This window comes from Oncorhynchus gorbuscha, linkage group LG22 (assembly GCF_021184085.1).
Source record: "Oncorhynchus gorbuscha isolate QuinsamMale2020 ecotype Even-year linkage group LG22, OgorEven_v1.0, whole genome shotgun sequence".
Classification (NCBI taxonomy): domain Eukaryota; kingdom Metazoa; phylum Chordata; class Actinopteri; order Salmoniformes; family Salmonidae; genus Oncorhynchus; species Oncorhynchus gorbuscha.
Window position 1 is genome coordinate 30,919,508 of NC_060194.1, and position 13,405 is coordinate 30,932,912.

Below are 13,405 nucleotides of genomic sequence, written 5' to 3' on the forward strand. Positions count from 1 at the left end.
TATTGTGAGTAATCAATCACATTTCATCATGAAAAGGTGTAAACGATTTGGGGAGATGTTCCATGGAGTGTGTTGGTTAAAAATAGACTCGTATTGGAGTATCGAAACATTCACCCGACCACCATCAGCAAGGTTTAATAAACACTAGGATGCATCTAAACAGAGTCTGTTTATTTGTCTTTTTCTATGGCTTCATTTACCTTTTAATATATACGGAACCTACGAAGTGTTTGTGTGTAGGCCAGAGATAGAGACGGCGAAAGAGAAATACAGTTGAAGTCGGAAGTTTACATACACCTTAGCCAAACACATTTAAACTGAGTTTTTCACAATTCCTGACATTTAATCCTAGTAAAAATGTCCTGTCTAGGTCAGTTCTTCACTTTATTTTAAGAATGTGAAATGTCAGAATAATAGTAGAGAGAATGATTTATTTCAGCTTTTATTTATTTCATCACATTCCCAGTGGGTCAGAAGTTTACATACACTCAATTAGTATTTGGTAGCATTGCCTTTAAATTGTATAACTTGGGTCAAATGTTTCAGGTAGCCTTCCACAAGCTTCCCACAATAAGTTGGGTGAATTTTGTCCCCTTCCTCCTGACAGAGCTGGTGTAACTGAGTCATGTTGTTGTTCGCACACGCTTTTTCAGTCCTGCCCACAAATGTTCTATAGGATTGCGGTCAGAGCTTTGTGATGGCCACTCCAATACCTTGACTTTGTTGTCCTTAAGCCATTTTGTCACAACTTTGTAAATATGCTTGGGGTCATTTGGAAGACCCATTTGTGACCAAGCTTTAAACTTCCTGACTGATGTTTTGAGATGTTGCTTCAATATATCCACATAATGTTCCTTCCTCATGATGCCATCTATTTTGTGAAGTGCACCAGTCCCTCCTGCAGCAACGATTTTCTTCTTCCTCTGACAAGGAGTATGAAATATCGGACCAATGTGCAGCGTGTGTGTCCATAATGTATTTATTAAACTGAACACAGAATGCAAAAAAACAAGAGGAATAAAAGAAAACCGAAACAGTTCTGTATGGAAAACACAGACACAGAAAACAACTACCCACAAATCATAGTGGGAAAACAGGCTGCCTAAGTATGGTTCTCAATCAGAGACAACGAACGACAGCTGCCTCTGATTGGGAACCATACCAGGCCAAAACCAGAAATACAAAACATAGTATGCCCAACCCAACTCACACCCTGACCAAACTAAAACAGAGACATAAAAAAGGAACTAAGGTCAGAACGTGACAGAGGTATTGGCTGGTTTCTTTTGATTTTCCCATGATATTAAGCAAAGAGGCACTGAGTTTGAAGGTAGCCTTTGAGAAGCTTCTAAAGCCATGACTTCATTTTCTGGACTTTTTCAAGCTGTTTAAAGGCACAGTCAACTTAGTGTATGTAAACTTCTGACCCACTGGAATTGTGGTATAGTGAATTATAAGTGAAACAATCTGTCTGTAAACAATTGTTGGAAAAATGATTTGTGTCATGCACAAAGTCCTAACAGACATGCCAAAACTATAGTTTGTTAACAAGAAATTTGTGGAGTGGTTGAAAAACGAGTTTAAATGACTCCAACCTAAGTATATGTAAACTTACGACTTTAACTGTATGTACTATATAATGGGCATCTTGTACTGTGCAGTATTATCCTTTTAAGGGTTGAAACAGGACATGACTAACGTACCACTTTTGAAAGGGATTCCTATTGGATTAAAGGCCTCTTTAATCGTTAATATCTAATGAGTAGGGTGGGGATATTGTACACCATATCATGATTTAATTAAGATATGTTTGGCTTGTCTCAGTGTATTTGTCTTGACCCCATTTGAGTAGTAGTTGGGAACCTGTTTCTCAATAGAACACTGCCACCTTGTGGTTAAAGTACAGTCTCTGTCTCGTGCAGAATCCTGACCTTGGTACTCAGCTGAGGTTTATTGTCTCCATGCATTAATTCACCAATCACCATGAACCTGCAAATAGAGTATTTCCTAGAGTGGTGTAGTCTTCTTTAGTCAACAGCAGGGTTAGGGTAGGCCTGTAACGAACATTGACTAGCTAGGCCTGTTACGACTTACGATCCCCCCAAAATGGGTTAACCCTTAAGGTCTATGGGCTAGGAGACCCGTGTTTGAGACTTGCAATGAGCGTTATACTGTCGCCGTTCGCAACGATCGCTACGTTGGTGGCAGGTGTGGGATGGTGCCTTGGGGGCCATCGGAGAGGAGTGCACACGCCAGGTACTTGGTATAGTGAATCGTGAAGTACTTGGTATAGTGCAACGTGGGGACACGCTCTCCCAACCGGAGGGGATACTGTAATGAGCCTTGACTAAGTAGGCATGTTATGACACACGTCTTGAGCTGGGAGACAAGGGTTCGACACCCGCAAGGGACATTCTTCTCATATAATATCATACGTTTATCTTCATGAATAGGACATATGATTAATACCGTTAATATGCCCGTTATTACATTACATTGTTATAACCGTTTAATAGTCTATACTTGAATGTTATCGGGGATATTGAAGGATGATTGCTCCATCTGTCTCGGGCTATTTCTATTCTCACAGTACATAAAGAATCTTGTACCAGGGTACATTACATGACGTTTGTCTTTACGCCGTCAAGTGGAGTGTTGCGCTGCTGGAGACATCATAGCGCAGGCGTAGACTCGGGGGGTATGCTTACTGTACATGGCCATTGATGAGGCTGGATAAACTAAATCAGCTATGTAAATAGTAGTGACTGGGGCGGTGGAGCTAACATGCCGAATTCTATTACAGCCTAACATGAGAAAATAATACATGTCATCTGGGTTTACTTTATCCGGTTGACAAAACCACCGCGGCCGTCCTTTTATGCACGTCTCGGAATTTGGCTTTGACAGCTCGCCCGATGGTTTTCTTCATTTGACGCACGAGTAAAAATCAGACGACGGGCGGTTTTTCCTAATAACCCATTTGGGAAAAACGGGTCATTATGACCTTAGTATCCCCCTCTAAAAGAAAACCATTGGATTGCCTTTACGCAACAGCGTTCTGCTTGCATTTCTTGCTGTGGATTTTATGCGCCGCGTCCGGAGAAGAGATTCGTCAATTCAGCGTTGAGGTAAGTCAGATACATGGCCTGCTATTGCTTCGCGGTGGCTCATAATAAATGACAATGCACTCTCCTCTGCTCGAGTGGCAGAACATTGCGTGTGGACGAGGGTTGCTGTCATTTATCTGGCTACATTATCACATAAACATGACCAGATGACATAGCAACATTGTATTTTATGCATGTTTCAAGATGCATGGAACGTCGAAATTATTATCCGTTCAATAATTTTTTGACAAGTCAGAAGAACAACATCCTATGCTATTGCTTTGGACAGCGGGTGAGAGGGAGGATGGGCGACCATGAACGAGATGGTCCAGCGCCCATCCTCTCATTCGATCTCACTGCAATATTTGTTATCATAATACAGTGCCTTGCGTATGCAGACCCCTTGGATTTCTTCACATTTTATACTGGGATTAAAATGCATTCATTTGTCATATTTTGTCAACATTCTACACAAAATACTCAGTAGTGTCAAAGTGGGATATATATATATATATATTTTTTTTTACCATAAATAAAACATTCTGAACCAAAATACAGTCGTTATATATTCATCCCCTTTGTTTAGGTAAGCCTACATTATTCCAAGAGTAAAATGTGGTTTAACAAATCACAGAAGTTAAGTGGCCTAACCCTTCCTCTGTCCCCCATACATACCACAACTGTAAAGTCATTCGTTCAAGTGTTACATTTCAAGCACAGATTGAAATTTTCAAGCCAGGTGGTGGCTGCATCATGGTACGTGTATATGGTTAATATCTGCAAATACTAATGAGTTTAAGGATAAAAAGTAATGGGATGGAGCTAAACACAGGCAAAATCCTAGAGGAAAACCTGCATCGGTCTGCTTTACACCAGAGACTGGGAAAGGAATTCACCTTTAAGCAGGACAATAACCTACAACACAAGGCCAAATCTACACTGATGTTGCTTACCAAGAAGACAGTGAATGTTCCCGAGTGACCAAGTTACAGTTTGGACTTAAATCTGCTTGAAAATCTATGACAAGACTTGAAAATTGCTGTCTAGCCATGATCCCCAACCCCTTGACAGAGCTTGAATATTTTTTTTAAACAATAATGGGCAAATATGGTACAATCCATGTGTGCAAAACTCTTATAGACTTACCAGTGTTTTAGTGGTGCCTGGAGAAGTAGGTATACTCTAATTGTGGAAGTGGGCATACTCTAATTTTGACAAACTTTTCCCAAACGGCCCCTGTGGCGAGGGAAAGGTGCCTTGTTTGAAAAATTCTATGACAAACAGTGACATAGGCTATGCTCCTAAAATGATCAATCCCATATTGCTCTTTCACAATCAGGCCAACCCAAACTGTACAGTACAAGTAGGTTAATAGTAGGCCAAATATCAGGATAAGGTAAGAACCAGATGAAGACCGTGTCGAAGTAACAATGTTAATTACAGCAACAGAAGCAAAGGTACAGGACGGCAGGCAGGGTCAAGTCAGGCAGAGGTCAGCAATCCAGATAGGGGCAAAGGTACAGGACGGCAGACAGGCTCAGGGGCAGGCAGAGTGGTCAGGCAGGCGGGTTCAAGGTCAGGACAGGCAAGGGTCAAAAACCAGGAGGGCGAGAAAAAGAGAGGCTGAGAAAAGACAGGAGCTGACAGGACAAATACTGGTAAGCTTGACAAACAAGAAACTGGCAACAAACAGAGAACACAGGTATAAATACACAGGGGATAATTGGGAAGATGGGCAACACCTGGAGGGGGGTGGAGACAATCACAGAGACAGGTGAAACAGATCAGGGCGTGACAGTCCCGGGACTCAGCACCTCTCCTCCGGGCCATAACCCTCCCAGTCAACCAGGTACTGGAAACCCCTGCCCCATGTTCAAAACCTCAGGGGGTGTCAAATCAAATCAAATCAAATTTTATTTGTCACATACACATGGTTAGCAGATGTTAATGCGAGTGTAGCGAAATGCTTGTGCTTCTAGTTCCGACAATGCAGTGATAACCAACAAGTAATCTAACTAACAATTCCAAAACTACTGTCTTATACACAGTGTAAGGGGATAAGGAATATGTACATAATGATATATGAATGAGTGATGGTACAGAGCAGCATACAGTAGTATACAGCAGTACAGTATGCCGGATGGCCATCGGTGACACGGGGAGGAGGGGTGGGCCTGGAAGACAAGGGACTGTGAAACACAGTCTTGATACGGGACACATGAAAGGTGGGGTGTATATGAAGGGTACGGGACAACAGAAGACGAACATCAGAGGGGCTAATGACCTTGGAGATTGGGTAAGGGCAGATAAACCGGGGGGACAGTTCGCGAGACTCCACCCGGAGGGGCAGATCCCGGGTGGAGAGCCATACCTTCTGCCCGGGATGATACCGGGGAGCTGGGGTCCGATGGCAATCCGCTTGTCGTCGATACCTGGAGGTATCGTAGTTCCTTTCCTTGGCGTTGAGGCGATGGGAGAAGAAGGCGCAGGGATGTAGCTTGAGGTCAAGGGCAGAACCCTGGGACAGGACAGCCCCTACTCCGACGTGCGAAGCATGGCCTCCACCACGAACTGACGAGATGGGTCTGGATGAACCAGGATGGGAGCTGTGGTGAAGCAATGTTTGAGGTCCCAGAATGCCTGGTCAGCAGCTGGGGACCACATGAACGGAACCTTGGGCGAGGTGAGTGCTGACAGGGGGGAAGCCAGGGTGCTGTAACCCCGGATAAAGCGGTGATAGAAATTGGCTAATCCAAGAAAACGTTACAGCTGCACCCTGGTCGTAGACTGGGGCCAATCCATCACTGCTCTCACCTTCCCGGGATCCATCTGGACACTCCCAGCAGAGATGATGTAACCCAGAAAGGGGGTGGTGGAGCGATGGAACTCGCACTTCTCTGCCTTCACAAACAGCTGATTCTCCAGAAGGTTTTGAAGGACCTGCCGGACATGGCGCACGTGTTCTTGAGGAGAGAGGGAGAAGACGAGGATGTCATCAATGTAGACGAAGATGAACTGGTTCAACATGTCGCGGAGAACATCATTCACCAGAGCCTGGAACACAGCAGGAGCATGGTGAGGCCGAAGGGCATGACCAGATACTCGTAGTGGCCACTGGCTGTGTTGAAGGCGGTCTTCCACTCATCCCCCTCTCATATCCGCACCAGGTGGTAGGCGTTCCGTAGATCCAGCTTGGAAAACACAATGGCCCCCGGGAGTGGCTCAAAGGCCGAGGAGATGAATGGTAGCAGGTAACGGTTCTTAACCGTAAAGTTGTTGATTCCCCGGTAGTCAATGCACAGGCGCAAGGTCGTGTCCTTTTTCCCCATGAAGAAGAAGCCTGCGCTAGAGGGAGAGGAAGAGGGATGGATAAATCCAGCAGCTAGGGAGTCCCCATTGTAGGTATCCATAGCCTTGGTCTCCGGTCCCGACAGAGTACAGACGTCCTCGGGGGAAGCGTGGTGCTAGGGAGAATGTCAATACCGCAGTCATAGGGTCGATGCAGTGGAAGCGACGTCTCCCGGGCCTTGCTGAACACATCCTGGAGGTCCTGGTACTCTGCACGATTGGTGGAGAGGCCCGAGGCACGTTCAGAGCCCCCAGGAAGACGTACCGAGGCACGTTGTGCTGACTTCAGGCAATAAGTGTGGCAGAACGGGCTCCAGTCCACGAAGGCACCAGTCGACCAGTTAAGGAGGGGATTGTGTGGTTGGAGCCAGGAGAATTCCCAATACCACGGGAATCAGAGGGGACTTGATGAGCAGGAAACTGGATAACCTCACTGTGGTTCCCTGACACCCGTAGGTGGATGGGAGTGGTGTTGTGGGTGACTCGGCCTATAGAGTGCCCGTCCAGCTCTCTAACATCCATGGGAATGGCAGGGTACTGTCCAAAAAAACTCTCGTCGGCCCCAGAGTCAATGAAAGCCCAGAGAGATTTGGATTGGTCTCCCCACAGTAGAATGGCATGAAAAGGGGTATGAGCAGGGGAAGCAGGAATGTTCTCCATATGGCCCACCAGAGTCCTTGCTCCTACCGGTAAGCCTGGCTTCTTTAGAGAACAAGAGGACAAAAAATGAACAAGAGTCCCGCAATACAGACAACTCTTCGCGTTGATCCTGTATTTCCATTCCGCTGGCGATAACCCAGCTCTGCCTAGTGACATAGGCTCAGGAAGCAGTGAGTCGGCCGTCTTCGGGCAGCCCTCGGGGCATCCTTGGTCTTCTTGGCAACGAGACTGTCGGGAGCTTCCAAGTTGACTCAGAGGCACGGTGGGGTACTTGGGCGTGCGATCAAAATCGAATCTCTCCCTCCATCGTTCCCGTAGTCGCCCATCGATTCGGATGGTCAAAGCGATAAGGGAATTGAGATCCATAGGTAACTCCCGATCAGCAAGCTCGTCCTTGACCTCCTCCGAGACGCGTGCAGGAACATATCAAACATGCTTCCTGGTTCCAAACACTCTCCGCTGCCAACGTGCTGAAATCCACCGTATAGTAAACTACACTGTAGAAGCCTTGCCGAAGCTGGATTAGCCTCCGGGCAGCTTCTCTCCCGGAGAGCGGTTAGTCTGAATCCCTCCAGATTAACACATATGGCCGGCTGCTGTTCCCATACAGCAGTAGCCCAGGTGAGAACCCTCCCAGACATCAGCATGATGAGATAGGCTATCTTGGAGCGATCCAAGGGGAAGGAGGAGGACTGAAGCTCGAAAATGAGGGAATACCGAGCTAGAAACGCCCGACAGGTGCTCGACTCTCAACCGAGAAGGTGGAGTCACCGATGAAACGGCACTGTTAGCAGTGGGGTTACTGAGGGGCTGTGGGGTTACCACCATGCTAAGCTGCCTCCCAGACAACCCGCGGAATTGCTCTGGGCAAACCGTCCAAGGCCCGGTCATGGCGATCAACCAAAGTTTGGACCCCCTCCATAAGGCCACGAAGCAGTTCCTCGTGCCTCCCGATAGTGGCTCCTTGGGAGGAGATGGCGTCGCGCAGCTGGCCCGGGTCTGCTGGGTCAGTCATGGCCAGTTCTTGCTATCAGGATACGGTAAGACCCAGATGAAGACCGTGTCGAAATAACAATATTTATTAAAGCAACAGAGGTGAAGGTACAGGATGGCAGCCAGGCTCAGGGTCAGGCAGAGTGGTCAGGCGGGCGGGTTCAAGGTCAAGACAGGCAAGGGTAAAAAAACAGGAGGGTGAGAAAAAGAGAGGCTGGGAAAAGACAGGAGCTGACAGGACAAATACTGGTAAGCTTGACAAACAAAACGAACTGGCAACAGACAAATAGAGAACACAGGTATAACAACACAGGGGATAATGGTGAGATGGGCGACACCTGGAGGGGGGTGGAGACAATCACAAAGACAGGTGAAACAGATCAGGGCGTGCCAGCCTACTATTGAAATAGATAAATGAGGATGTCAACTGTTTCATAAATTCACAGGTTTCAGATTTTTTTACACTCAAAGTATATTTTTTTATATAGAACATCCAATTTTGTTGTATTTCGAAGTCCACAAAAATGCTTAAACCACATCAGAAGAGCACTTTTTAGGTCTGGGAAAAATAATATCTAAAGAGTCTCCCTTTAAATTCAACTGTTCAGGCACCAAGCACTGTTGTTTGGTTCTTTCTTTACTCACATGAGATGGAGTTTGAAAAGAAAATGGCCACTGGATTGATGCAAATAATCATGATATATTTCTGCCAGGTAGGCATAGGCTACTTTCTAGCTAGTTTACATTTAATTGAGAAGGTTTTTGGGAAAGACTTTCCATTTACCATAAGACGGTTAGGCCTATCATTAGCATCGCTATATTTTTCATTTGACTTCATGTCTTATCTTGCTTCAAAGTCGCCTATATACAAAATTCCACCATAGAAAGGTGGAAGCAATTATTTAGTGAATACTCAAATCAACTTTTCATTGTCTAGCAGCAAAAGCCATTTCCCAGTCATATTAGCAACCCAGGATCCTTATAGCATCTTTAAATGTCCTGTTTTTCTAACTTTCTAATGGATATTTCAATCTCTGTACATGAAACCTCTAGCATGTGTGTTGCACATTTTAGAATGTTTTTCCCCCGCAAATAGTATTTTGGAACGTTTGCGCACAGGCCTACTGCCGTGTGCAGATTGCTGCACTTAAAATGTGAAGAAATAATAGTTTAACATCTTTAAGCTAAACATCCTGATCTGTTCCATCAGCCTTATTAATTGATATGTCTTATATCTCCACTATACTACTTTGATACGCATTGTGGGGATTAATAAGTGAGTGTAGGCAATGCCCACAACAAAAGTGGGTATATGGCTTATACCTGCTTCTACCCTCTGCTACACCACTGGACTTACCCACGAAGACTCTAAGCTGTAATTGATGCCAAAAGGTGTTTCTAACACATATTGACTCAAAACTTTTGCAACGACTATATTTGAGTTATTACATTTTTGTAATGTTATTTTGTGTAGGTTGTTGAGAACAAAATGACAACTAAATCAATTTGAATCCCACTATGTAACACAATAAAATGTGAAGAAATCCAAGGGGTTTGAATACTTTTGCAAGGGACTACTATGCTATAAACTATTATTCTTTGTCGAGGGAAATTTGGTGGGTTTATAGCTGTGCAGATTAAGATATGATCCAAGTTGCGTAATGGGACAGGGTTGAATATCTTGTACCATATGAATTGCTGCTGTCATATTCTCTGCATAGGCCTAGTCTACCATAGACTATTCTCTCTCATCCCATCCCAAGTCAAATGGCACAATCAAATTCCTTATTCAGTCCTGGGAACCAGAACCTGGGCCTTAGCTATACACAGACTTAGCAACAAACAACTAACCAACCAACCAACCATTGGCTACATCTGATTAAGGGATGGTGGAAAGATGGACAAACAACGACAAGGCGTTTGGCTCAATGAGGAGCGGAGAGGGAGAGATAGAGATACAGGGATTGAGGGAGGGAGGGAGAGATATATGGAGGATTAGCGGGAGCATCTCATAGGATGGGTAATGATGGTGACAGCGAGGCAACAGCAGCTGGTTGGCGTGTGGACAGCTGTGGTGGAGCGTGGCCACCTGCCTCGCTGCCTCGTGGCTCTCGAATCCCATCAACGGGGATAGGATCTAACAATGACCCCTGGTCTACACTCAATCTCTACTGAATGAAGGAGTGTCAGTGTCACTCTGTGTGGGCGGCTGCTTTGAGCTGTGTTGGTTATAGGCAAAAACACTGAGTGAATGTTACTGGAAAGGATGTGGGTAACTGTGGGTAACTGGGCATAGCCATATGGGTTACAATGTTCATCCTGAAATATGAACCTGCAGCCCTTTCTCCGTCAGTGTCACTGTGTGTGGGTGGTGGTTATAGAAAACAAGTGTTCCTGTAACTCTGGATACTGTTGGATGTGGCTAACAATGTTCAGGTTGGAACAGAGATACTTCTATCCAAAGAGTTCTCCATCAATTACGAACCTGAACTGTATGATGCAGAGATTCTCTGTATGATAGGCTACTGAACAGCTTCTACCCCCAAACCATAAGACTGTTGAACAGTTAGTCACATAGACAGCCGGACTATTTGCATTGACCCCAGTTTAAAAAACTTCTCTCTTGCACTGGGTCTATTCACACTCACTAGACTCTACCCCCACACACATACCACACTGACACCAGCACACACACAAACTACATACGCTGACACACACAAAACACACACATGCATATTAACGCCACACACACACACACACACACACACACACACACACACACACACACACACACACACACACACACACACACACACACACACACACACACACACACACACACACACACACACACACACACACACACACACACACACACACACACACACACACACACACACACACAGCTACACACATACTACCTCAATTACCTCCACTGTTTTGCACCCCTGCACATTGACTCGCTACCGCTCTTCCGTTATTAAATATTTTATTGTGTTACCATTTCCTTTTTATTATGTTTTTTAAAACCTTTTAACTCTGCATTGTTGGGAAAGGACTCGTAAGTAAGCATTTCACAGTAAAGTCTACACCTGTTGTATTCGGCGCATGTGACAAATAAAAATGTATTTGATGCAGAGATCAGTTTGACTCATACTAGAGACTTTATGAACAAGGACAGACCTTTCTCCCTATCATTTCTCTCGGTTACGATTACCAAAATGTAGCTTTGTTATAACTCATGTAATAGCGATGTAATTTCATCATTTGTCAGCTTTCTTTCAGATATGAATAAGGACTGTAATGCATGAATCTCTCCCTCCCTTTCTCCTGTAGGGATGGCTACAGAAGTATGGCTACCTTCCCCACACAGACCCCAGAATGGCTATCCTGCGTTCAGCCCAGACCATGCAACAAGCCATCGCAGCCATGCAGCGCATCTACGGCCTCAATGTTACAGGGACACTGGATGAGAGGACCACAGAGTGAGTAGACACACATACACACGGACACACACACACACCAAATCATATTTTACTGGTCACATACACATGGTTAGCAGATGTTAATGTGAGTGTAGTGAATATATGCCATTTGTCCAAAGCGACTTATAGTTCCCGACAGTGCAGTAATATCTAACAAGTAATCTAACAATTCCCCAACAACAACCTAATACACACAAATCTAAAGGGGTGAATGAGAATATGTACATATAAGTATATGGATGATAGGCAAGGTGCAGTAGATGGTATAAAACCCAGTATATACATATGATATGAGTAATGTAAGATTGTAAGAGATGTACACATTATTAAAGTGGCATTATTTAAAGTGGCATTGTTTAAAATGACTAATGATCCATTTAATAAAGTGCCCAGGGATTGGGTCTCAATGTAGGTAGCAGCCTCTGAGTTAGTGATTGCTGTTTAACAGTCTGATGGCCTCGAGATAGAAGCTGTTTTTCAGTCCCTCGGTCCCAGCTTTGATGCACCTGTACTGATCTCGCCTTCTGGATGATAGCGGTGTGAACAGGCACAGGCAATGGCTTGGGTGGTTATTGTCCTTAATTATATTTTTGGTCTTCCTGGGACAGCGGTGCTGTAGGTGTCATGGAGGGCAGGTAGTTTGCTCCCAGGGATGCGTTGTGCAGACAGCACCACCCTTTGGGGAGCCTTGCGGTTGAGGGTGCTGCAGTTGCCGTACCAGGCTGTGATACTCGACAGAATGCTCTCGATTGTGCATCTGTAAATGTTTGTCAGGGTTTTGGGTTACAAGCCAAATTTCTTCAGCCTCCTGAGGTTGAAGAGGCGCTGTTGCGCCTTCTTCACCACACTGTCTGTGTGAGTGGACCCTTTCAGTTTGTCTGTGAGGAGTACGCCCAGGAACGTAAAACTTTCCACCTTCTCCACTGCTGTCCCTTCGATGTGGATCGGGGGGTGCTCTCTCTGCTGTTTCCTGAAGTCCACAATCATCTCCTTTGTTTTGTTGACGTTAAGTGAGAGGTTGGTTTCCTGACATCACACTCCAAGTGCCCTCACCTCCTCCCTATAGGCTGTCTCGTCGTTGTTGGTGATCAGGCCCACTACTGTTGTGTCGTCTGAAAATTTGATGATTGAGTTGGAGGCGTGCATGGCCACGCAGTCGTGGGTGAACAGGGAGTACAGGAGAGGACTGAGCACACACTCTTGTGGGGCCCCAGTGTTGAGGGTCAGTGAAGTGGAGATGTTTCCTACCTTCACCACCTGGGGGCGGCCCATCAGAATGTCCATGACCCAGTTGCACAGGGCGGGGTTGAGACCCAGGGGCTCCAGCTTGATGAGCTTAGAGAGGGTACTATGGGTTTGAATGCTGAGCTGTAGACAATGAGCAGCATTCTTACTTTTTGTCCAGATGGGATAGGGCAGTTTGCAGTTTGATGGTGAGTGCATCATCTTTGGACCTGTTGGGGCGGTATGCAAACTGAAGTGGGTCTAAGGTGGCGGTGATATGATCCTTGACTAGCCTCTCAAAGCACTTCATGATGGCAGAAGTAAGTGCTACCGGTAGGTAGTCATTTAGTTCAGTTATCTTTGCCTTCTTGGGTACAGGAACAATGGTAACCATCTTGAAGCATGTGGGGACAACAGACTGGGATAGATTTGATAGGGAGTGATTGAATATGTCCGTAAAACACACCAGCCAGCTGGTCTGCGCATGCTCTGAGGACGCGGCTAGGGATGCCATCCGGGCCACCAGCCTTGGGAGGGTTAACAAGTTTAAATGTTTTACTCACGTCAGCCACTGAGAAGGAGAGGGGG

The 13,405-nt window shown here is 45.5% G+C and overlaps 1 protein-coding gene across 4 annotated transcripts in view; it reads left to right on the plus strand.

The window, feature by feature from the left end:
• The first annotated feature begins 2,696 nt into the window (after nt 1-2,696).
• Nucleotides 2,697-13,405, plus strand: part of mmp16b (matrix metallopeptidase 16b (membrane-inserted)) — a 52,209-nt gene continuing 41,500 nt past the window's right edge. For all 4 annotated transcript variants that reach the window (XM_046322130.1, XM_046322132.1, XM_046322131.1 and 1 more), the window contains exons 1-2: nt 2,697-3,128; nt 11,445-11,593. In XM_046322130.1, coding sequence (XP_046178086.1) covers nt 3,000-3,128; nt 11,445-11,593 — 278 coding nt within the window. In that variant the 5' untranslated portion in view covers nt 2,697-2,999. The remainder of the gene's footprint in view (nt 3,129-11,444; nt 11,594-13,405) is intronic.